This window comes from Cricetulus griseus, chromosome 8 (assembly GCF_003668045.3).
Source record: "Cricetulus griseus strain 17A/GY chromosome 8, alternate assembly CriGri-PICRH-1.0, whole genome shotgun sequence".
NCBI classification, from domain to species: domain Eukaryota; kingdom Metazoa; phylum Chordata; class Mammalia; order Rodentia; family Cricetidae; genus Cricetulus; species Cricetulus griseus.
Genome location: NC_048601.1, coordinates 19648773 through 19674800, shown reverse-complemented (window position 1 = coordinate 19674800; position 26028 = coordinate 19648773). Strand labels below are relative to the sequence as shown.

The window sequence follows — 26028 nt, the reverse complement described above, 5'->3', positions numbered from 1 at the left end:
ACTATTAGGAGATGTGGTCTCGTTAGAGGAAGTGTGTCGGTGTGGGGGTGGGCTTTCAGGTCTCTTTTGTTCCAGCTTCCTTCGGTGTGACAGTCAGTTGATTTCCTGTCTGCCTGCATGCTGCCATGCTCCCCACCATGATGATAATGGACTGAACCTCTGAAATAATGAGCAAGCCACCCCAATTCCATGTTTTCTTTTTAAGAATTGCTGTGGTCATGGTGTCTCTTCACAGCAATAAAAACCCTAAAACAGAAGTTGGTACTAGGGACTGGGGTATTGCTGTGATAGGCCTGACCATGCTTTTGTTTGGAGCAATATGGACTTTGGCACTTTGGGTTATAAAGGCAGTGGAATGTTTTAAGCACTGCTTAATGGGTCATACTAGTAGGAACAAGGAAGACAGTGGTGCTGATGTGGTTTGATGAACTGTCTCTGGCTGGATAAGAGGTTTCAGAGGAGAAGAATTTTAGTATGTTGCCTAGAAATTGTTCTTGTGAAATTTTGGTGAAGGAAGTGGCTGTTTTTTGCCCCTTGTCTAAAGAATCTGCCTGAGGCTAAAGTGAAGAGTTTTGGATTCTTTCCGTCAGCAGAAGGAATCTCAAAACAGTCTTAGTATAGACTCTGTTGTGTAGATATTAGTGGCAACTCTAAGATATATAATGAAATGCAGCAAGCTGAGCAAGGACAAATATTTGAGGAGAAAATTGGCACCAGAAAGTGAAATGGAGCTAAATCCTCTGTTCAAGGAGATAAACAGATTAAGAAATGGAATACAGGGAGTGGTAACCTTGGGACAAGACCCCACCCAGCTAGATTTCCAACTTGCAAAAAGGAACTGGAAAAAAGTTTAGAGCAGGGTGTGGTGGGACACACCTTTAATCCCAGCAGTGGGAAGGCAGAGGCCGGTGGATCTCTGAGTCTGAGGCCAGCATGGGCTACAGAGTGAGTTTCAGGACATCCAAACTTAGGCAGTGAAAGACAGAAAGCTGCTGAAGATGTAATTGAATGAGGGGGTCATATTCCAACCCAAGTAAACAGCAGAACTTAGCAGCTTGGGCCTTAACTCTGGCTTTAGAGTTAAGGATGGAAAAAATGGAGTTATGGGATAAAGCCGCTGAGGTCTGGCATGTATCAGCGGTGTTCCTGAATGGAGGCCTAGCAGAGAGGCTATTGCATGAAGCTAATTTGAAACCTCGATTGCCTTGGAGAACCAAGGTGTTAGAGATGCCAGAGTCATGCAATACCTGCCAAGGCGAGCTGCTAACAGGGAGTGGAACCCGCCCAAGAGAAAGAAATGTGTTACAGTCAACAAAGCTGGAACAGAGCTGAAGATCTGAAGAGAATTTTGACATCAGACACGGAGCTGCAGAGTTTGGAGTTTGTCCAGATTGTTTTTGGTGCTTTTGTCCAGTATTTCCTTGCTATGCTCCCTTCCCTGCATTTTGGAATGGCAATGTATATCCTGTAACATTCATTAAATGTTGGGAGTATGTGAGCTGCTTTTTTATTTTTATAGGGGGGTTACAATTAAGAGATTGCCATATCTCTCAGAAGAGATTTTGGGCTTTGGACTTTGAAACAAGCTTGAGACTGTTATAGACTATGGGGACTTTTGAATGCATTTTTGCATCATGATTTGGCTATAAGACTTAGGGGGTCAGGGAGGAGAATATGGTGGTTTGAAAGAAAATGGCCCCTGCAAAGGGAGTGGCACTATTAGGAGGTGTGGCCTTGTTGGAGGAAGTGTGTCACTCTGGAGGCGGGCTTTGAGGTCACTTTTGCTCAAGCTTCCCTCAGAGTGACAGTCAATCGACTTCCTATTGCCTGGGAGATGTAGAACTCTCAGCTACTCCTGCAGTACCACATCTGTCTGCACACCACTGTGCTTCCCACCATGAAGATAGCCGACTGAACCTCTGAAATTATAAGCAAACCAACCCAATTAAGTGTTTTCTTTATAAGTGTCGTTGTGGTCATGGTGTCTCTTCACAGCAATGAAAGCCCCGAGACAGTCTTCAAAAAATTAAACACAGAACTATCGTGTGAGCCAGCATTCCCACGACTGGGTATAAATCCAAAGGGAAATGAAAACCTGCCAATCAAAGAGAGTCCCACCCTCCCAGTGTAGCACTACTCACACTAGCCTGCTATGGAAGCAATCAAGGGGTCTATCAATTGATGAGACTATAACTATGTCAGAAATGTGGCCAATTTAAGCTTTTCCTTTCTTTGGTTTAAATTGCAGAATGGACCTTTAGAAATAATGTTCATTTATTCTAAAAAAAAAAGATACATTGGTCTATCATTCCACTACTGCTACATGAAATATTGATTTGTTTTACAAACTCTGAAACATTACACCTTGCATTACTTATATACCGTAAATTTGTCTCTTGAAAAGGAAAGTATGTTCATGTATGCACACACACACACAAAAAAAAAAACTATTCAGATATTAAAAAGGTATGATATTGATAGGTCTAGACGTCTTAAGTGAAACAACAAAGGCACAAAAAGGCAACTACCATGTGATCTTATTCAGATGTGGAATCTAAAAGGTTGATCACATGGAAGCTGAAAATAAAATAGTGGTTACCAGAGGCTAGGAGGATTGGGGCGGGTGGGTGTAGGGGCTGGTCAGTGTACAAATGCTATAGTCTGGGGACTAAGTTCAAGTATGCTATGCCCGGCAGGATGAATATAATTACCACCATCCACTGTAAATCCTAAAGTAGCTGGAAGAGAGGATTTTGAATGTCCTCACTGTAAGGACATGGAGGAGGTTTAAGCTGATGGACTGCTAATCATCCTGATTGGCTCAAAGCACAACAGCGCATTCCCCTGCACAGATGTGGACAACAATCACGTGGAAAACTAAAGGCAAGAGTGATAGGAAAAAACCCAGACCTAGCTTAAAAAGGAAAACATGAAAGACAAATGAAACACAGTCGCACCTGCAAACCAAGCCACCTGGGCATCATCAAACTGTGTTATCCAATCAAAGAAAGAGCGAGAGACTTTCCCGAACATTCCTTGTATTTTCAATGAGATTGACTTTTAAGATCCCAGCCTGGGTCCTCAAGACCTGGGCTGGCTAGAAGACATCTATTGGTTCACAGAGAGAGAGAGAGAGAGAGAGAGAGAGAGAGAGAGAGAGAGAGAGAGAGAGAGAGAGTTATAATGCTTCTTTAGGCTCGCTCCTAACTAGTTGTCAGAACTTAACCTATTTCTACTAATTTACTTTCTGCCACATGGCTTTATTAGCTTTACTCTGTGATGCCCATGCTGCTTCCTCTCCATCTGGATGGTGACTCCTGGCATCTCTGCCCTTCTTCTTCCCAGTATCCTGTCTGCCTCAAAACCCTATCTAGGTATTGGCTGTTTAGCTTTTCTATTAAATCAAAAACAGTGATACATCTTAACAGTGTATGAAAAGATCATTCCACAACTGCCATGGCTATCCAGAGAAACCCTGTCTTAAAAAACAAAACAATCTATCAAACAAACAACAAAAAAGCCATCTTATTTTGAAAAATAGAATTCAGCTTTAAAGTTGCCACTTGAGAGTCAGACTTAGGAAGCTAAGGCATTAGGATGCAAAGCCAGCCCACACAACTGGGGAAGACTGTGTCTCAAAACAAGGAGCTTGGATTGTACCTCAGTGGTGGGGTGCTTGTTCAGCAAGTCTCTGGACTTGTCTTCCTCAGAGATGGTATACCCCAATAATTAAAAACACTCATGATCCTCTGGAGAAAAAGGAACCTCTTCACAGCCTCATCTCTACCACTGACTACCAAAACTCTCAGATCATATAATACAGGCCTGTACCAGAAAGTTCCTCTCCGGAGTCCTGTTGCCTACCACTTGCTCTTCAGCCTAGGGACCAGGAAACGTGACAATCTGTCCATCTCTTGAGCACTGTGCTCAGCTGAGTTCTAGGATTCCAGCATTCCTATGACTTTCCAATATGCCCTCTTCTGCTTTGTTCCATAGAGAAGAGAGCAAGCACATACCCTCAGGCTAAGCTCCACATTCTCTCCTCCGTAGACCTGCATCCCGCCATCCAGAGCCCCGATCTCTGTCAAGAAGATCCTGTTGGCGGCCAGGATGCCCATGATGGAAGGACTCCTGTAGAGTACATGGCAAGAGGGGGTTACTCATACTCATATCCCTCCAAAAAACTGGTTAGCATGGAGGGGAGGGCTGGGAAGCCCCACAATGGTCTTCAGAATTCTGCCTAAGTCTCTTCTTATACTGGAGGCTTTCTGAAACATTCAGGCTAGAATGAAGGTGTGTGTGCCCCTGGTGCTGTTTCCATTCTTCACAAATGATATTGGAATGCCATCTTTCTCCTTAGTCTGGTAATGCTAGAAGTTGCCTCAAGTACTTTCTAAGATCCTAACTGCCTTTGATTTTTATCTGAAAACCTAGATAATGCCAAATGTCTATGATTTCTAATCTGGGGTCAGGCCTTTGGGTTTTGTATTAGTATCACCGCTATATTTTTTCCTTATCCATTATCTGCTCCTCCACCTTGCCTCCATTACAGTCATCAAAGATAGACAAGTCCTGCTCAGTTCACTTTAAGTTCTCTCCGCTTACTCATACTTACTTCATTGGAGCAGTGACATCACCCACATCGAGCCAGGCTTGTGGTATAGGATCATACTGGCCCCACAGCTTCCAGTCAAACCCAATTGCTGCCAGTTCATACTTTTCCAGCTCGAATGTATTGAAGTTAATATTGTCAAACACAGGAGACACAACCACAGTGTGGTCTTCCTGAATCCGAGACAAAATGGACTCAGCCCTAGAAGAGAATATGCATCAGTGTGGCTGTGTGGATCAACAGTGGGCTGGAGCAGACAGACACTGTGAGCCTCACCCTCACATGGAGGGTGTTCTTGTTTTTGTTGGGTTGGAACAAAATAAGGACTCTCTGGAGTCTGGAGAGTATCTTAGGTTCTGGATAGCTGGGGCTCTTAGCAGCTGAGCCAGGCCAAGAGCAGATTTGAAATTAGAGTCCAGCTGCTACATCCAGACCATTGTGAATGAGGACTGTCAGTATTCTACTTGAGTTTACATTGTTTCTGTTTCCAAATGGTATCTGTCTTCTGTGTGATTCTCCACCTTGCTTGTGTAATCTTTACTTCATGTCATTTAAGAGCTGGGAAAACTGAAGGAATTGTCAGTGGTTACACTCTGCATTTTAAGGATAAATGTACAAGTGTCTAGTTAAGTGGCTATTCAAAGTCACAAAATATTTAACAAAGTCAGGGACCAGCCATCAGTATTCCAAGCCCCCAGCTTTGTGGAATATTTGATGGCACTGTGAAAGCCAAGACTGTGTTAATAAAATCAACCTTGGGCCAGGGGGTAGAGACAGCTACTACTTGACAGGAATCAGCCATAGAGAGTACAGAGGAGCCAGAAAGACACATAGACACACAGGAAGGAGCAGGGAAGAATGTGGAGTTTTGCAGTCTTTTGGTTTGGGACTGCTGGAGAGACACTCTCTTGCTGGGTTTCCAACCAGAAAGGAAGATCAGCTGGTTACTTCTCAGCCTCTCTGAGCTAGCAGTAATGGTGATATATTGTTTATGATTTATTAAAGCTTGCCTGAGGATTCAGAAAACAAAGTCAGCCATAAGCCATAGAAGCCAGGCACTCACCTTTAATCCCAGCAGCCAGAAGCTAGGAGATGGTAGTACCCACCTTGAATCCTAGGGCTCAGGATTAAGAGATAGACCGACCTCTGTGAGTCTAAGACCACCCAGATCTACACAAGAGTGAGTCAGTCTGAAAGAGAATTATAGCTCACACCCTTAATCCCAACATTAGGGAATTATATAAGACAGAAGCAAGATCTCAAAGAGGCATTCATTCTTCAGCCATGCTGAGTCTGAGGCTTGGTGAGAGCTCGTGGAGACAGTTTCAGCCCATTCAGCCTGAGGTAGAGGTAAGAAGCTATTGGCCAGCTGGCTTTGCTTTTCTGATATTCAGCTTGAAGTTTGAACCCCAATATCAGACTCTGGGTTGTTTATTAATTCATGTTACAAGCAGGTTTTCACCATGGCATCTGACTCAAGAGTCTTTATTGGTAAATAAAACAATATAGACTTACTTTAAAACTACATTTGGTGGCCACAGAGGGGCCAGTGCCAGTGTGGAAATCTGAATAACAGGACGCTGGCTGCAGGACTCAAGACAGTAATTAAAAATATCAGTAGACTCAGGTATAGTCACTGAGCCGATGGAAAAGCAACACCCACCCACCTCTCTTAATGGCCTCATCCAGTCATGGCTTCAGTTCTCTTACCAGCCAGACACACAACCACAGAAATACTAAATACAAAAATGAATGTGATGCAGAAATTTTACACTGTCCTGTAATGCATGCAGTGCGCCCAGGCTAGCCTTGACTCTGTGACCGTCCCGCCTCTATATCCCAATCATGAGATTATGGACATGTGTCACCACACCGGACTTATACTGCTTCTTGTATCCAACAAGACTCCCTGAATGAAAGCTGTACAACCTTCCTCTGTTTGAGGACATGGTGTCAGTTGTCCCCCGTCTCAACACCATCCTGATTTGCTGCACACAATAGTTTAATTCTGTCTTTTCCTGAAAGCAGCAGCTTTCCAGAACCTTACCATCCAACGTTCACTTCAATGTGAGCATCCATGATGGCAACCACATCAGCTGTAGCAGCTTCTAGGCCGGTGTTTCGGGCTTGAGCGAGACCTCTTCTCTTTGTGTGCCTTATAAGTTTCAGGAGGGCTGGATAGTTCCTGTTGTAAAGCTTAACCGTCTTATTCAGCCATGCCTTCAGTTCTCCTACCAACCAGACACACAACCATAGAGATATGAGTGCAAAAATGAATGTGATGCAGAAAGTTTACACTGTCCTGTGATAATGTGTGGGCGATGCCACTGCAAGGCGAGCAACCCCAGAGCCTTTACTGAGGATGTAGACACCATTCCCCCAGCGCCTTCCCCGACATTTAGTATCACTCCTCATTTCCTTTCCCCACCCTTGGATCTCCCTGCTCGGGAGATGAGGACCACTGGTCAAGAGTACATCTTACATACTGAGAAACTCTTAGGCAAAGAAACAGGGCAGGCCTGGCTTGATAACTTAAGGTTGTAACACTGGTGGATGAGCCTGGGGAATAACCACAGCTTATCTGCAAGGCTTCCTAGAGAACCCAAATAAGCAGCTTTGCTTTGTTTTAGATATCCCTGACTGTTCTGATTACATCACAGTGGGTACAAATGCTCACATGAATCTTCTATGCCAGCATCTAGCTGAATCTAGCTGAAGAGTTTACTTTCAATATTATGCAAGCAAGACTCACTCATCCCAGACTGTTTACAAGGGTTTTTTCTTTCCCCTCCCCTCTCTTTTTGTAAAGCCTGTCTCTGCCTTTGTTAACTCAGGCTACCAGTTGCCTTCTTTGCATATTTGAAAGCAGCTTCAGCTTTCATACAAATCACTAAGTAGTATGTAAAATAGCTAAGCAAATGACCCAGTTATCCATTGATGACATACATTTGGGGGGGGGGGCTTAGTTGGTTTTTGAGACAGAGTCTTACTCTGTAATCTAGACTAGCCTCAAACTCAAAGTAATCCTCCTGTGTTAGCCTCAAAAGGGCTAGTATTACGGACATCACTGATAATATTAATTCACTTAATCATTTATAAAACCCTATGAATGATAGCACTAGAGCATTTCCACGTCACAGATAAAGGGAAACTGAGACATGGGAAGAGCAAGAACTTTCCACATCACACATCCATTTAGTGGCACAACTGGACTGTCTTTTTCTTCTTTTTAATTTTCTTTTTCAGCCATACTGTCTTAAATCACACACTGGCTCAAGGAGCATGTACACATCTGCCTGATTTTATTAAGCTCACCCCCAACCCCCCCCACCATCTCCATCTCCTCTCCCCTTCTATGCAAGGGATAGAATTCCTATTGGTTCCTCTCAAAAGATGAATATATACGAGAGATCTCAGGTAACCAGCTCCTAGAAATCAACACTATGGCACTAAAAACTGCCTGGTTTTGGTTTTTGTCTGTCTATCTAGCTGCCTATTTGTTTTGTAGTGGGGTTACACACATACCACATCTCATGTGTGGAAGACAGGGAACAGCTCATGGGAGCCAGTTCATTCCTTCTATTGGGTGGTTTCTGGGGAGTTAACTCAGGTCACCCAATTGGAAAGCAAGGAACCTTGCCCTCTGAGCCATCTTGCTGGCCCTGGCCCCATTTTATAACATTCCCTCTGAAAGACCCCCGGAGGCTGACGACCCCAATCACCAGATGGAGGCGACACTTGATGCAAACAGCAAGAGGTTTTATTGCAGTTGCTTAACGAGCTAACCCCATGTTAGCTTGGGCCTTTCATCCATCCACCATGGTGGATGGCTAGGAAAGACTCGGCAAAGCCACGGCATAGAGATCTTATAGGGCAGCGTAAGGGGAGTTTCTAGGGGTACGCACAAGCTCAGGATTGGTGTGCCTCCAGGCTTGGAGGGTTTGCCCTGTGTTGATTGGTCAACTGGTTGTTATGGCCCATAGGCCCTCCCAGGTTGGTTGCTATGCTCTGCACATCATTGCTGTGCACTTGTCCCTAAACCACACCCAGAGCCGTAAAGCATAGCACCACCAGCTAACTTCTGATTGGTTCCTTGCCTCGAGGCAGGCATCTGACCTAGTGACCAAGGCAAAGTCAGACAAGCACATATTAGGCTGTTATGGCTGCCGCAAGGGGGAGCTGGTTCCTTCACCTCCATATGAGCACAGTGGCATGTGCATGCCCACATCTGTTAGCATCCAGGCACACCTTGGCCTCACCCCTTGGGTCACATGGCAAGTGGTACCCTGTCCCTGTATGCAGGCGCAAAAGCTGGACAGTGGTGGCTCATGCCTTTAATTCCAGCACTCAGGAGGCAGAAGCAGACAAATCTCTGTGAGTTCAAGACCAGCATGATCTACAAGAGCAAGTTCCAGGACAGCCTTCAAAGCCACAGAGAAACCCTGTCTCAAAAAACAAAAACAAGGAGAGAGAGAAGAGAGAGAGAGAGAGAGAGAGAGAGAGAGAGAGAGAGAGAGAGAGAGAGAGAGAGAGAGAGAGAGAGAGAGAGAGAACTGCACCCATTCCTGCTCTCTCTTGCTGTTCCTCAGAAGAGGCAGGCAGGTCTTTTTCTTTCTCTTCTCTTCCCCGCCCCCCTCTCTCCCCTCTGTCCCTTCCCTTCCCCCAATAAAACTTCCCACACAAACTTGGTCTGCATGGCGTGTTTGTCCCTCACCCTCCATGGGATCTGCCAAGGTCCCCCTCAAGCCTTGTTATATCAACATCCCCTCAGGCAATAACAATAAATAGGATTAGTTATCAAAAATGTCATTTGATTCCACATGATGGTGGCATTAGGATAATAGGAAGCTTTGTCTGGCTTTTTGTCATGAATCTGCCCTCATAAGTGATCTTGTCTGTGCACTCAGTGCCACTGTCCCATTACAGAGAGTCGTGAATTAAGACTTCCCACCATGAAGCATGGGATTATAGAACTCTTGCTTTCCTGGGAAGTGGGTGGGTCGTTTGAGGTCTTCCATCTCAACCCTTGCATCAATTCCATGAAGGAGCCGAGTACCAGAGAAGTCACCTCAGACAGCACCAAGTGGGTCCTGGGCCTTCAGCTGCCCAGGGTACATATCTAGACCTCCTTTTTCTTTTCAGCAGAACCAGATTATAAACTGGTACCTATCTCCATGACCAGAAATGAATAAAACTAGTTCTCAGTTATGACTTCCAGTAATATTTTGCTCTCTCAATTTTATCTTCTCTTTTCTCACTGAATTATACCAGCAAAATGGGGATGTGTGTAAATGAAGAGAAGTGTTTTTCAGTGGTAGAGGTTTTCACCCCATCCCCTTTTTTCTCTCTTTGCAGTGACCTTCAGACTCAATAACCCTTCTCATAACTCTCACCCTTAAAGATGTCCAGTGAGGGAACAAAGACCTACCACTTCATAAGTTCACACAGTTTGAAAATCCTTCCTTATCATCAGCCCAAATCTCTGGGTCTATAATTTAATCCTAGTTTTTTTTTTATTTAATACCCAAAATTGCTAGAACTAAGAAAACAACATCATGCTAGCTATCCTTCTTAAGATGGTTACCATAATCAGCAAACACATTTTGCATACAAAGGAAGCAAATCATGGAGATGTCACAGTTCTTAGGTATCTATCTTTTATGGGAGGGAGCTAGGGTGATGAATTCAGAAGGTAAAGACTCAGGCCCACCATGGCGGTACACCCAGTAACAAAGTTGGAGAGAAAGGACTGGGCAGAAGGCAACCCAAGCTACACCTTCATGGTTTGCCTAGCATGCAGGAAACCACAGATTCCATCCTCAGTATTGTATGAAATGAACTTTGTGGTACATGTCTGTCATCCCAGCACTTGGGAGGTGAAAACAAGGTGACTGAGGTCACCCTTTGACTGTACAGTGAGCTTTAGACCAGCCTGTGTAAAGGAAGTAAGTGATAAAGTCTACAAATCTACAATCTGCCTGTTCCCCATGTGTCCTAATTAGGTAGGTTAGACCTGGGGCTGGGCGGCCAGGGGACAAGACTTGCTGCCACTGTGAGTAATCCCAGGTCCCCAAGCTTTCTCTCCTCTAGACTTTCTTACCTGAGGGATTTGGTCCTTGACCTATAAGGGAAGGTTCGGAATCCCTTCTTGGGGTCTGAAGGCCTTCTTGGGATCTCATGCACCTCAATGCTCAGGTCTGCTTCACAGTGCATGCTAAGAGCACAGGTGATTTTGGAGTCACGAGGTCTGTGCCTGACCCCAAATCTACACTGACTGCCACACAATTTGGACACCCTGTGCTTTTCCTGTGACTTTGTGTCTTACTCGTGCATTTGAGATGATGAACTGTACTCCTGGCATCATGAAATTTGAATGTGCCCAGTACAGATAGACCCTCTCTAAATTATCCTTTATTTTCCCCTCTGGGAGACATTCACCATGTCCTAAACTCCCAAGCGACAACCTCCTTCCAGCCAAGCTCAGATGACCAATGGTAATCAAGCTTGCTTACTGCCCTCAGAAGCCTCACCGTGGGAGCTGAAGTCATCCACGAGGATGATTTCCTTTAGCAGCTGAGGAGGGGTCCGGTTGATGATGCTGGTAATAGCCCTCTGGATGACAGACAGAGCTTCATTCATGAATATGAGAATGACGCTGAGGGTTGGGAGCTGGGCAGGGTATGTCTTCTGAAGACACCTGTAAGACACCATGTAACACATTATTCCTAAATTATTTAAACATTGCTGTCCAGTCTTTCTCTTCAGTATATATGGAATTTATTCTATTAATCAACTCAGGTCTTTGTCCAAGAAGCAAAAAGTTGTGGCTTTTTTTTTTAAATCTATTTGTCCAAAATGTTTCTGCTTACACAGAGGCAACCCATCTCCTTTTCATTCATCTACAGACATGTTGTACAGCAGATGCCTAGAATTTAGTCATCTGTGTAACTACGGCTTTATATCTATTGGCCAAGCCCTCATTTAAAAAACGTGATTATTGAGAAATAATTTACATGCAGTAAATTCACCTATTTAAAAGCATGTAACCCCCCTAACTTTGTCAGTCACAGAGTGGAGTAATGGTTAGCACTAATTTAGCGGGAGAGGGGTGGAGGGAGGGAAAATGTATGTAGAGTTCAGAGGTCAATGTCAGGTGCCTTCCTCAGTTGCTTTCATCCTTACTTTGTTGATACAGGAATTCTCAGTAAACATGAATCTTCTCATTTAGGCTAAGCTGGAGGGCCATGAACACTCCATCTGCTGAGGCTCTGAACTCAGGTCCCCATATGCAGGCAGCAAGCACTTCACTCATCGCACTGTGTCCCCAGCCTCTAATTTTAGAAATTTTTTTTATCACGTATGAAGAAAGCCTTAAACATTACCAGTTATTTGCTGTTTCTCCCCAACCCATCTGTCGGTGTACCCTCAGCCATACACATACACTAATTGAATTTCCAATTTTATAGACTTACCTGCCCTGGAGCTTTCATGCGAATGAAAACAAGTTATGTATTCTATTACTGAGCATAATATTTTCATCAGTGTTGCAGTGGGAACCAATAGCTTTCCTTTTGTGGTCAATTAATATTGCATTGAAAAGAGCTAATATATACTGCTTATGCATTTGTCAGCAGATGGATATCAAAGATATTCAGGGTATTTTTGCTTTGGGGCAATGAGAACAATAATTAAGAGGAACATTCTGCTTTTTTAGATTTCATTCTATTTATTAATTTATTTTTATATTTCAATCCCAGTTCTCCCTCAGTCCTCGTCTCCTGCTCCCCCGACCCCATCTTCCATCTACTCCTCAGAGAGGTAAGGCCTCCCCTAGGGAGTCTACTAAGTCTTTTCCATCATCTCTGTGGCAGGACCAAGCCCCCCACACCCCTGCCTAGGCTGAACAAGGGATCTCTCCATATAGAATGGGGTCCACAAAGTCAGTTTATGAATTTGAGTTAGATCTTGGACCCACTGCCAGTGGCCTCATATATTGTCCCAGTCACACCACTGTCACCTGTGTTTAGGGAGTCTAGTTCAGTCTTACGCAGTTTCGCCAGTTGTCAGACCTGAGTCAGTGATCTCTCACGAGCTCACGGGCAGTGGATTCTGTGGGTTTCCCCATCATGGTCTGACTCCTTTGTTCATGTTATCGCTCCTCCCTCACTTCAACTGTACCCCAGGAGCTTGGCCCAATGGTTAGTGGGTTTCTGCATCTTCTTCCATCTGTTTCTGGAAGAGGGTTCTGGATTCTCTAGGGTTGTGGATTGTAGGCTGGGTATCTTTACATATTTATCTTTCTGGGTCTGGGTTCCTCACTCAGGATGGGTTTTTTGGTTTTGGTGGGGTTTTTTGTTTGTTTGTTTCTAGTTCTGCCCATTTGCCTGAAAATTTTAGGATGCCATTGTTTCTTGTCACCGAGTAATCTCCCATTGTGTAAATACACCACATTTTCTCTATCTATTCTTCTGCTGAGGAGCATCTAGTTGGCTTCCAGGTCCTGGCTATTACAAATAAAGCTGCTATGAACATAGTTGAGCAGATGTCCTTGTTGTACAAATGTGCACGTCTTTTGGGTATATGCCTAAGAGTGGGATTGCTGGATCTTGTGGTAGACTGAGTCCCATTTTCCTGAGGAACCACCATACTGATTCCCAAAGTGGCTGTACATGTGGGCACTCCCACCAGCAATGCAGGAGTGTTCCTCTTTCTCCACATCCTCTCCAGCATAGACTATCATTGGTGTTTTTGATCTTAGCCATTCTGATCAATGTAAGATGTGATCTCAGAGTTGTTTTGATTTGCATTTCCCTGATGACTAAGGATGTTGATCATTTTCTTAAGTGTCTCTGCTATTTGAGACTGTTCTGTTGAGAATTCTCTGTTTAGATCTGCACTCCATTTTTTTAATTGGATTATTTGGTAGTTTTGAGGTCTAGTTTCTTGAGTTCTTTTTATATTTTGGAGATCAGCCCTCTGTCAGATGTGGGGTTAATGAACGTCTTTTCCCATTCTGTAGGCAGCCATTTTGTCTTATTGTCGGTGTCCTTTGCTTTACAGAAGCTTCTCAGTTTCAGGAGGTCCCATTTATTAATTGTTCTCGGTGCTGTGATACTGGTATTCTATTTAGGAAGTGGTCTCCTGTGCCCACGCATTCAAGGCTACTTCCTACTTTTTCTTCTATGAGGTTTATTGTGGATGGACTTATATTGAGGTCTTTGGTCCATTTGGACTTGAGTTTTGTGCATGGGGATAAATATGGATCTATTTGCATTCTTCTACATATCAGTATCCAATTATGCCAGCACCATTTGTTGAATATGTTTTCTTTTTTCCATTTTATATTTTTAGCTTCTTTGTCAAAAATTAGGTGTTCATAGATATGTAAAGGAAAATTTTTAAGCAAGCTTCTTTTTAAATTATTTTTATTTTATGTGTATAGGTGTTTGCCTACATATATGTATGTGCACCATATGCATATGCAGTGTCTGTGGTGGCCAGAAGAGGGCATCAGATTCTCTGGAAATGGAGTTACAGATGGCTGCCAGCCTCGGTATAGGTAATGAAAACAGAACCTGAGTCCTTTGTAAGAGCAGCCAGAAATCTTAACTGCTGAGCCATCTCTCCAGCCCTTGAACAAGCTTCTTTGCCAGCATGCTTTCATTTCTCCTATATAAAATGATATGCCACATGAAAGTGTTTCAGTCTATGAAAGACCATATATACAAACGTGATTCCTTTAACATTATGTTGCCCATTGATGTCTCAGCTGTCTTGATTTGTGTAAACACATTCTATGTTTGTACTATGACAAAAAAATGACTTAATATTACATTCCCATGAACTCAGCCTATCATTAAGTGACACGTGACTTTAATTAGAGTCCCCAAAGTAAATTGGGAATGTGGAGGTTGCAGAGGTGAGTGTAAAGATTTTAAAAGTATAGTCTGAAGAAATTATGGCATATGACTTTTCTTTGTAAGCCTGGCATCCTAGAAGTTGACCTTCTAGGAGTGGCTTACTGTTTTACACTATTCAGAAGTTGGGATAATGGCCCGAGTGACAGGAGACTTTAGCTGCCCTTTGACGGATCTGTGCATGGGCTGAGGAATGGTGATCAGCCTTTCTCAAATGCTCATCTGACTGTTGCTGGGTGGGTCCAGCCCAGTGCCAGCACACAGGCATGGTTAGTCCACCCAGGGAGGAGTGAGATCCCAGGAGGCTCTTCTGGGCTGTATCTTCCCAGTTTCTGTTAGATTTCTGAATGCTTCCCTCTCATGCAGGTTCCTACCTATAACATTAGCTGTGAGCGTCCTCTGAAATACTCTCCACCAAGAATGCACAGTTAGGCAGGCATGGTGGTGCACACCTTTAATCTCAGCAGTACAGAAGCAAAGTCAAGTGGATCTCTGTGAGTTCCAGGACAGCCAGAGCTACATAGTGAGACCCTGACTTAAAAACTGTTCCAAATGAGGCCAGTTCCTTAAAAAGAGCAGGGAAGGTTTTCACCCGGAATTCCAGGCTGGACAGAGCTTCTGCATGGGTCCTCGGGGTCTGAGGGTGCAGACAGCAGCTCACTTGACCTGAGTCAGAGTGGCATGCTGTTCTGCAGGCTGACACAAAGGTGGTTAGGAAGGAGGCAGCAGCCCCTGGGCTTCCCGACTTCCAACATTCCAACATAGAACTTCCTCTGTGTAAGCAAGCTGGGGAAGGCACAGCTGGAGCCCAGCGTTGTTGGTCTGGTGCAGTTGGAGTTGAAACTCTACCCTCAGAGCAGGTGTGGAGGGCGTCAGTAGACAGAGGATGAGGGGGAGCTGAGGAGGTTGGCAATCAGGGTTGCTTCAGCTACCTCCATAGGTAGAGGACTTGCTTCTCAATGATGGGGAAGGTGTGAAGTGCTTTTTTAGGTGACTTGCCCTTCCCGGGGATGAAACCACAGCCCTATGGGAAATGCAGTACCAAGAGCCTCCTTGACCACTCCAATCCAGGGTAGAGAACTTGACATAAAATATCGTTCTCCATAACTGGGGGCAGGGCAAAGGGAGCAAACAATGGCTCATATGCCAGAGCCTCCCACTGAGCCTTGTTGAGACTTAGAAAATGTTCTTGCCAGGATGATTCTCCACTTGCTGTGTATCCTCGAGACGACTTCTGGAAATGTTGCCTGGTGTATTGTTTTCTCCAGTCAGATGCTTGTTTTGTTAGAGAGGAGAGATGTTTCAGCATTCTGCCACTCTGGAAGGAAACCTCAATCCACACTTAAAAATGAGAGCGGTTGTCAATTTCTTTTTAAGAAGCCACATTTGAGGAGCCTTTGTATTAAGAACTTTTCTGGCTGATGTGACAAAGTAAGAGTCAACTTAAGGGGAAAAGGTTCAAGAGGGTGTGATCTGTCGTGGCAGAGAAGGCATGACAGCAGGGACAAGTGACTGGGGCTCCCACATGCCACAGATCAGGAAGCAGAGGGGTGCGGTGCTACTGGCACTGCTGGCTTTCTCTCCCCCCCTTTTTTTATTCAGTCCTGGAAACCAGTTCAGGGAAGGAAAGAAGGAAGGGAGGGAGTGTAGAGGGAGAAGGGAAGGGAGGGAAGTTGCAGTTCAGTAATAGAAGAATGTGTCCAAATTGACCCTTCGGAAAGAAAAGACATGCAAACGGATAAGCACATCAAAAGATGTTCATCAGTAGGCTTCAAAATTTTAAATAAATAATAAAACACAATAAGATCTCATCTCACAACAGACAGGCTAACTGATCAAACACACACACACACACACACACACACACACACACACCGCATGTACATGTTGGAGAATATGAAGACAAACCAAGACTCTTGCAGTCTTCACAGGTGGCATGCTGGCTTCCATTCATAAGGCCCTAGGTTCAACCACAATGCCAGACCTGGCTTCAACCAATCAGGGTGGTCCATCCCTGTGATCCCAGCAGTTGGGTGGCACAGATCTCTGTAGTCCAGACCTCAAACTCCTTGAATTCCCTATCTCCCCTCAAAAACAAAAACAAGCAATACAAAAATTGCCCAACACTGCTGGACAGAATATAAATGAATTATGCAGCCCTTTTAGGAAATAACTAGGCAGGCTTTCAAAAGACTAAATACAGTTACATATGGACCTAGCAACTCTACTACACGTATCCACAAAATGAAGATGTTTGTTCTCACACAAACTTGCACAGGAAACAGCCCTTCTTTGAGAAGCCCACACCCATGTTTCTGGGTATGTCTCATAAAAAAAGCAAAACAGGACAATATTCATCACAGTAGCCCAGACCTGGAAACAACGGAACAGCCATCAGCTAATGACTAAAAGCAAAATGCCACATATCGCTATAAAAGGGAAATATTGGTTCACACTATTAGCTAATACATGGATAGTACTTTGGACACACTATAAAACACACACACACACACACACACACACACACACACACACACACACACACACTTATACATGATTTTGTGCTAAGAAAAGTCCAGAACAGGCAAATCCATAGGGATGAGGAAGCTGAGGGTGAAATGGACCATGAAGAGTACTGAAGGGACCAGCCCCCTGTTTTAGCAGCCATGACAGGCTAACATGTGCTCGTCTGACCTTGCCCCTCCTGTCCTGGCCACTGTTAGACCCCCGAAAACTCAAGTATTCGCGGTCCCAGGCCACGTTCGCGGTCACCCCAATCACCAGGCGGATTCGAGAGCTTGCTGCAAACTGCACGAGGCTTTATTGTAATTTAACGAGCTAACCCCATGTTAGCTCGGGTCTTTCACCCACCCGCCATGGCGGATAGCTAGAAAAGACGGCTTGAAGTCTCTGCGCATAGATCTTTATAGGGCAGTGTAAGGGGAGTGTCTAGGGGAACGCACAGGCTTACGATTGGTGTGCCTCCAGGCTTGGAGGGTTTGCCCTGTGTTGATTGGTCAACTGGTTGTTATGGCTCATAGGCCATAGGTTGCTATGCTCTCTACGTCATTGCTGTGCGCTTGTCCGTAAAGCACACCCAGGGTCGTAAAGCATAGCGCCACCAGCTAACTTCTGATTGGTTCCTTGTCACGAGACAGGCATCAGACTTTCTAGTGACTAACTTCTGATTGTTTCCTTGTCACGAGGTAGGCATCTGACTTTCTGGTTTCTAGGACAAGGTCATAGAAGCACATGTTCGGCTGTTATGGCTGCCGAAAGGGAAGCTGGTTCCTTCAGCCACTAGGAGGTCAGATGCACTCCTCTGTGGTAAGGAACCAATCAGAAAGCTGGCGGGGATGTGTTTTACAGCTCTGAGTGTGCTTTCTGACAACTGCACAAGAGTGTCATGCAGAGCATAGCAACTGCCCTGGGAGGGCCTATGGGCCATAACAACCAATTGACCAATCAACATAGGGCAGGTCGTCCAAGCCTGGAAGCACACCAATCCTGAGACTGTTGAGTACCCCTCAACACTCCCCTTACACTGCCCTATAAGATCCCCACCTCTTGGTTTCTCAGGGTCTTTTCTCCAGCCATCCACACAACCAACTACAATAAAAAAACCTCTTTGCTTTTGCATCGAAATGGGCCTCTTGGTGATTTGGGGGTTCAGAATTTAGGCACAACAGTACAGGGTTTCTTTATGAGATGATTAAAATGTTTTAAGATTGTGTGGCTTGTGCACAACTCTGAACATAATAAGAACCATTGCTGGACATAGTGGCTTATACCTGTAATGCTAGCACTCTAGTGGTAAGGGGATTTCCAAAAGCTGGAGGTCAGTCTCAACTATATAATCAGACCTGTTTCCATTAATTCATTAATTAGAATAGAAACCATTCATTTGTATCTGTCAGCAAAACTGTACCAGGAATGGTCATATACACCTGTAATCCCAGTGAACAGAGGGCTAAAATGATAAGATCAGGAGTTCAAAGTCATCCTCAGCCACAGAGAATTTGAGGTCAGCCTGGGCAACATAAGACCATAACTCAAAAAAAAAAAAAAAGTGGTTTTTGTTTGTTTGTTTTGTTGCTGATATTTTGTTATGGTGTGTGTGTGTGTGTGTGTGTGTGTGTGTGTGTGTGTGTGTGTGTGTAAGGCAGAAAGAGCTAGAGCAATGGAGAAGGAAAGTGGGGGGAGGGCTGCACCCAGAAAAGGCTCTACAAGTGAGATTCAGTAACAACAGGACTCAAGCAGAGAATGGAAGAAAAGCCAGAGCAGGAAGCAGCCCTGCTGAGTGAGGTGGGACTGACTCAAGCCCTTGATCTGCTCTGGGTCTCTGTTTGGTAGAGATTAGCCCTACCCGGTGGGCGCTCTTCCTGTGTGTCCTCCCTCTCTCTCTCCAGGGAGCTAGAGCATTGGAATTAGTCCATTACCTTCTCTGATATGCCATCACACAAAATGAAAAACAGGAACCCAGCTAGGCGTCGTGGGAGGGCACACCGAAATTGCAGCACACAGAAAGCTGAGGCAGGAGGATATCTAGCTTGAGGCCAGCCCTGGCCACATCGTAAGAACTTACCTCAAAACAACAAAACAAAACTGACGACACCAAGAAAGAGGTCTGCTCATCCCCTCCCCACTGTCCTCCGCTCCCCTCACCCATCTTTCTACCCCTTCCCTTGCATGGCTCTCAAAGTTCATCACCAGACTACACAGAGGTCCTGCAAAGCCACCCCTCGTTCAGAGCACCTGGCATGGCGGGTGTCAGGGATGCTCCGGTTATATGGCAACTGGTCACTGAGGAACACGTTGTAACCAAACTCCAGGAACAAGTACCGGGCCTCTTCCTGCTGAGCCTCGGAGAGTCCCTTCCCCCATTGCTGGAAGAGTTTCTTGAGCGCCAACCTGACTTTTACTCCTTTCCAACCAGGGTAGAATTCAGCGTTTCCCCATTCCACATGGCCTTCTTGCTTCATAGTCAGTTTCAGACTTTTTCCTGCAAATAAAGAGGATGGGGGTGGTGTAAAGACATTTCAGCCAATCCTTGGGAAGCTGGGCACTGCTTTCCAACCTAATTTCCTCTGAACTATTTCCTCTCTGCTAGTTTGCACCGCCAATGTTTCTGCAAGAGGCTTGGGGCCTAAGGCTTGGTCCTCTTCCCCAGTGCATTAGAAGGGTGGAGACTTTAAGAGATAGGCTTGGTTAAGCATCTTCCAATTATGTGGGGGTTGCCCTTCAAAGGGGACACTGGAGACCTGGCCAGTGTTTCCTTTGCATCTCACTTCCATGCAGTGATTTGCTTCCTTCACGGGCATCATGCCATGGGTACATGCTTCATCTCAAGCTCAAAGCAACCATGCCAACCAGTACTGCCTCTGACCAGGAACCATTCCCAGGGTACGGATGCCACCACCCTGGGGGAAGGATAGGAACAAGAAGCAAGGATTTTTATGTTTGCCCCGGCCATAAACCAACTCATGGCTGCGGGGGGCCACAGGAAGGGTACTGTGCAAGATGGGGATGTGAAACCACAGGGGAGGCTTACTGGAAACCCTCTTCCTCTTGGGATTTCATCACTCTCAAACGGAGGGAGATCCCAGGGTACGCAGGGAAAGGACCATGGAGATGTGGGCAAAGAGCCTGCGGACCCTGTTATGATAGTGCCGGAGGGGGAGGTTTTCAAGGCGCCACCCCCGGAGGAAAATGCAACCCTCTCATCCTAAGGTTCACAGATGCTGGAAAAAGGACTACTTGGGATAGTCCTAAAGTCTGGGGACTCCGGCTGCACCGAGCAGGGAAAGATCCGGTGACCTTATTCTCCCTGTACAGACAAATTACTCCCCTAAGCCAACAATCAGTCGGGCCAAACACAGTAATAGCGGACCAGAGAGCCCCAACCCAATTTCAAGTCCCTGAACCCCCTACCGTTCCTAAAGCTATCACTCCTACACCAGGTGCTGTCACCTTCTCCCCCACCCCAGACGCCCTAAACATAGAGATAACCAGAGACCCTCCAGGTACCGGAGATAGATTATTACAATTAATCCAAGGAGTTTACCAAGCCTTAAATTTTTCAGACCCCAACAAGACTCAGGAATGCTGGTTATGCCTAGTTTCCCGGCCCCCATATTATGAAGGCGTGGCAATACTGGGCAACTACTCCAACCAGACCTCAGCACCTACCAGTTGTGGAGCTGCTATGCAGCACAAGCTCACAATATCTGAGGTCTCAGGAAAGGGGCTATGCATAGGCAGGATTCCTCCCTCACATCAAGAATTATGTAACCAAGTAGAGCCATTATCTCAGGACAGCCGATACCTTGTTGCCCCTTATGGAACTTATTGGGCTTGCAGTACTGGGTTGACTCCCTGTGTCTCTACCACTGTTCTCAACACCACCATTGACTTTTGTATATTGATAGAACTTTGGCCCAAAGTCACATACCACCAACCTGAATATGTTTACAGCGTACTAGAGAAATCAACCCGATATAAGAGGGAGCCAATATCCTTTACCGTGGCCCTATTATTAGGAGGAATAACAGTGGGGGGCATAGCAGCCGGCATAGGGACCGGAACCGTTGCCCTACAGGGAATTAATCATTTTAAGCTTCTACAACAAGCCATGCACACGGATATCCAGGTCCTAGAAGAGTCAGTCAGTGCACTCGAGAAATCCTTAACATCACTCTCTGAGGTGGTCCTGCAGAACAGACGAGGATTAGATTTATTATTTTTACAGGAAGGGGGGCTATGTGCTGCCCTCAAGGAAGAATGCTGCTTTTATGCAGATCATACAGGAATAGTTAGGGACAGCATGGCCAAACTTAGGGAAAGGCTAAAACAGAGGCAACAGCTATTTGAGTCTCAACAAGGATGGTTCGAAGGATGGTTCGCTAAGTCCCCCTGGTTGACTACCCTTATATCCACGCTCATGGGACCTCTGGTTATTCTATTTTTGATCCTCATATTTGGTCCCTGCATTCTGAACAAACTGACTCAATTCATCAGAGAACGACTATCTGTTGTACAGGCCTTAGTCTTAACTCAACAATATCATCAGCTAAAGCAAATAGATCCAGAGTATCCAGAGACCTCTGAATGAAAGATTCCATTCAGTTACAAGAGAAATGGGGGAATGAAAGACCCCTGTCCCTTAGCCCTTTCTTTCTCAAGTTTGTCTCCTCTTCCTCCTGTTGGCGGCTTCCCCGATCCCCACCCCCGGCGGCCTTTCCCCGCCACCCGCCGCACGCCCGGCCCGAGAACAAGCACCGGGTGGGCCGGCCCGAGAATGAGCACCAGGTGGGCCAGCCCGAGAACGAGCACCGGGTGGGCCGGCACGAGGGCGAGCACCAGGTGGGTCGGCACGAGAACAAACACCGAGTGAGCCGGCCTGGAGCCCTGCCCCTAAGCCCCCGCCCGAAGAGAAACACTCCGTCCCAAGGTCTCCGCCCCCAAGGTCAGCCATCAGGAAGGGGGGGGGAATTGAGTCTGCTGTACCAGACACCAGACACCAGACCTTGAGAATATGCTGATCTGGAATGGCTCTGTGTCTCATTTGAACCATCCAATGGAAATGATTCTGTATTTCGCCTCATTTGAAAGACTCTATGTTTCACCTCATTTGAATAACTCTGTACTTTGCCTCATTTGAATAACCCTGTATAGCGCCTCATATACATTGACCAATGGGAATAGCTCTGTACAATGCCTCATTAGAATTATCCAATAGAATCCCTGCTCCTAGCTTGCGCCTTTTTCCCTATATAAGGACCCCTTTCCCTTGGCTCGGGGCGCTTAGCCACACAGAAGCTAAGTCGCCCCGGGTACCCGCGTCTCCAATAAAGCCTCTTGTTTTTGCATCCAAGTTCGTGGCCTCGCTGATTCCTGGGTGTGGGTCTCCCTCTACGAAAGTACCTCTTCGGGGGGGTCTTTCAGTATAACAGGAACTTTTAAGCTAGGGACGAACTAGGCCTACATTTTTTGTTTGGTTGATTATAAGCTGATCTCAGGCACTCATGGAAAATGGCAGGATCCCAGGCCTTCCCTAGACACACTGATCCATGGGTCTGGGATACAGTGTAGAAGCTATTCAACTGGTTTAGCTTGGTTTGTTTTCCACAGCTGCTCCTGATAGAGCTACATTCATTTGAGAATCATGATCTTAACCCAACATAATGACCAGCTGGCGATAGATACAGGTAGAGAAATTCCCACACAGCAGAGGCCTAAAGAGCCCAGTACATCAATAATAGCAATGATGCTTCCCATTCAGAAAGTAGCCTGCAGATTTCACTGCATCCTCCTACCTCTAGTAACTACCCTTGACAACTGAGAGAGAAAGAGAGAAAGAGAGAGAGAGAGAGAGAGAGAGCTTCAGACAAAGGTGATGAAGGCTTCCCACCTCAGGACCACTTGCCCCTCCCCCAGCCAACTTTAAATTCCAACCAGACTGACAGGACCCCTTTATCCCATCCAGAATCTTCTTGCATGTTAGACAGAGGTATAGTTCTTCTGGATGATTGCAGCCCAGGCTTCCCAGCCTGGCGAGGCACCATCCCACTGCATGGCTCCTCTGAGACACAAGCCCATCCCATGCACTGCATGTGGCTTGTTGAGCAGTATGTGTGCTTGAGTCCAGAGACATGCATAGCCCTCCAAGATGGAAGCAGGAAAGGCTACACCTGGGTGGCAAATGTGTGCAGCGGATGACATAAGATTGGCTCAAGGAGAAGAAAAAAGAGTAAGAGAGGTGCTCAAGATAAAAGGGGGATGAGAAAAGCAAACCTGGGGAGAAAATAGTGTTTGGTCTTTCAAAGGAGACTGTAAATGCCCTGCATGTTTGCTCGGGTGGAAAAGAAAAGTGAGTCGGTGCAGAGTGTTCCAATCGAGTTCCATTATTCTTCATACTGTTTAACACCAAGCACATGCTCACACCATGGACCTTGAAAGGTTCAGGCTTTAATGCTGATCAGCTCTACTTCTTTAAGAGACAGATCCCGCCCCCTGACAACAGTCAGGGCGCACACAGGAAAATGTGCTACATCATCACCACATCACCCGCCACGCATGAGGACTCTGGGCGTGCGTGGAACCCCAGTGGGCATGCGCAGTCTTCCCTTTAAAAGTTCCAACTTTCCTGCTTCGCGCTCTCTCTGCTTCTGCTTCGCTCTGCTTCTCCCACCTAAGCCCTTTCTCTCTCTCTCTATGGCGACCGGCCATGGCGGTCAGCCATTACCTCTGTTCCTCTTCTCTCTTAGTCTCCCTACTCTGCCGGGCCTATAATAAACTGGTTAACATGTCTCATCTTGTGCCTTTCTCTTTTTCTTCAAAAACATAACAGTCCTTGTTTCTCCTGGCCTCAGAACCCATTTCTGAATCTTTTAATTTGGTTGATTAATTTGTGGGTCTTTGAGAACACACATGAGCCACCTTCTCCTTCATGCTGACTGATGATAAATGCTCATATCTCATTTACGTCCTCGTTTGTTTATAGGAAGAGCCTCCTATAGCCCTGGCTGACCTCTGCTGTGTTGTCTATTATAACTTTGAACTCTTGACCACAAGTATAGGACACCTTGCCTGGTTGTCATGTCTCCGTCATTTAAAAAGATATTTATACTGGATATGACAACACATACTTATAATCCCAGCATTCGGAACATTTAGTCAGGAGGGCTACAAGCTGCAAGTCAAATAATAATAATGGCACTGTCCTTAGTTCTGGCTCCACACTGGTACACCCCAGGACTGCACCCCTAATCTGGGTTTACTCAGTCAATGCCATCTTAAAAAGATCAAGCACTTGACTCCCAGATGTGGGAAGCAGAGACACTAGCAATTCAGGGAAGTGAGGCTTTCATGAGGAATGGGAAACACAAACCGTCCCAAAGCACATTGAAACCTTACTCTGAAGTTTAAATGAAGAAGCTAAACTTGAACATATATCAGTCATGTATGGTGGTGCACACTATAATCTCAGAACTCAGGCGGCTGAGGCAGGAAGATGGCAAGTTCCAGGACAGATAGGGATGCTACACAGAGAATCCCAGGCCACTGTGAGCTATAAAGAAACATCCTGTTTCAAAAATGGGAGTGGAGTTGGGGGTGGAGGTTCATATTACTTTCTGTGTATAAGTCACAGCCCTTTGAATGTCACTGTCCTCATGTCCTCATCCCTGTCATTGTCATTACTTGCTCAGAGTCTCACACCATATATCCATATTGGATCCTTGACCCTCTAATACAGTCCACTATATAATCATGATGAGAATTCTGCAAGAAAATAAGATCTTTGCCTTAGATGGTCCCTCTCCCAACATTCCCACTTTTATATTATTTTGGGATCACAACCTGTACCCCAAGTCAGATCCTCAATGAGCCAATTAAAAGCAGAAAAAAGAGACTTACTCAACATAGCTAAGTTGGCAAGAGAAACAAAGGGATCTAGGGAAACCTCCCCAATCCCCCCCCCCGCCCTCAATCAATTTTCTGTGTTTTGAAGTCAGATAAAGTTTAAATAGAGGTCCAACAGCATGCATGTCTAAGCTGTGGATTGTCAAAATGTTGTTGCTACCCACCACTAACCCATTCTTGTGTGACCTCCAGTCTCATTGTGGTGATATGACAAGTTGTTAAAACTGTGTGAAGTAGCCCGGTGGTAGTGGCGCACACCTTTAATGTCAGCACTCCGGAGGCAAAGGCAGGTGGATCTCTGTAAATTCGAGGCCCTCCTAGTCTACCGAGAGAGTTCCAGGACAGCCTTCAAAGCCACAGAGAAACCCTGTATCAAAAAACCAAAAAAAAAAAAAAAAAAAAAAAGCAAAACTGTGAAATCTTTGCCAAGTTCTCCCTCTGGCTGACACCCTTGACACCTTTCCTTCTCCCAGCATGAGATTCCTGGGGAAACTCCCTTGTCTTCAGAGTCTATTGTCCAACAGTGTGGTTATCAGGTTGAAGACTTGGCCTCTCCCTGGATTTTTCCCTTCATGCCCTTTTTTCTTAAGTTCCTGAAGCTCCTTCAGCCTGCACACCGTAAGAGTTCCCCTCCCAATGGGTGTAGGACTTACTTGAGCGGTGCACATCCCTCTCCAGGTACGAGGGTCTCTGGGCCACCAAAGCGCCCTCCTTGTGGAGGTTGCCCAGAACCCAGCTGTGTATGACCCTCGTGCTGTAAAACACCAGCAGGATGTTGGCTGCTACCAGAGTGAGCACAGCGCAGAGGGCCTTGGAGCAGTTCCTCCTCCAGAGCCTCATCATAAACCCCAGAAGCCTCACTCCCTTCTGGCAGAGCCTGTGGCTACCCAGGCAAACTCAGGAGCAGAGTCCACCAGCCAGTCTGTCTTAGGTAGGTGGTAGCCTAAAGATAACACCCTACCTGCTAAGCCTATGTTCTCTGGCTGGAAAAGCTGTCACAAACTGCCTGGCTTGTCTCTAAAGAGTGTCAGGCATGGGCAATGGACCAGGGCAGCCATCCAACAAATTCGAGATCAC

At 45.7% G+C, this 26028-nt stretch overlaps 1 protein-coding gene across 1 annotated transcript in view; it reads right to left on the bottom strand.

Annotated features, from left to right (window-relative positions):
* Window positions 1–25791, bottom strand: part of Galnt8 (polypeptide N-acetylgalactosaminyltransferase 8) — a 41358-nt gene extending 15567 nt beyond the window's left edge. The window contains exons 1-6 of the mRNA XM_027428334.2: window positions 25605–25791; window positions 19285–19531; window positions 11143–11309; window positions 6660–6843; window positions 4616–4813; window positions 4017–4131 (exon numbers count right to left, since the gene is read on the bottom strand). Of these exons, the coding sequence (XP_027284135.2) occupies window positions 4017–4131; window positions 4616–4813; window positions 6660–6843; window positions 11143–11309; window positions 19285–19531; window positions 25605–25791 (1098 nt within the window). The remainder of the gene's footprint in view (window positions 1–4016; window positions 4132–4615; window positions 4814–6659; window positions 6844–11142; window positions 11310–19284; window positions 19532–25604) is intronic.
* Between the last annotated feature and the right edge of the window lie 237 nt (window positions 25792–26028).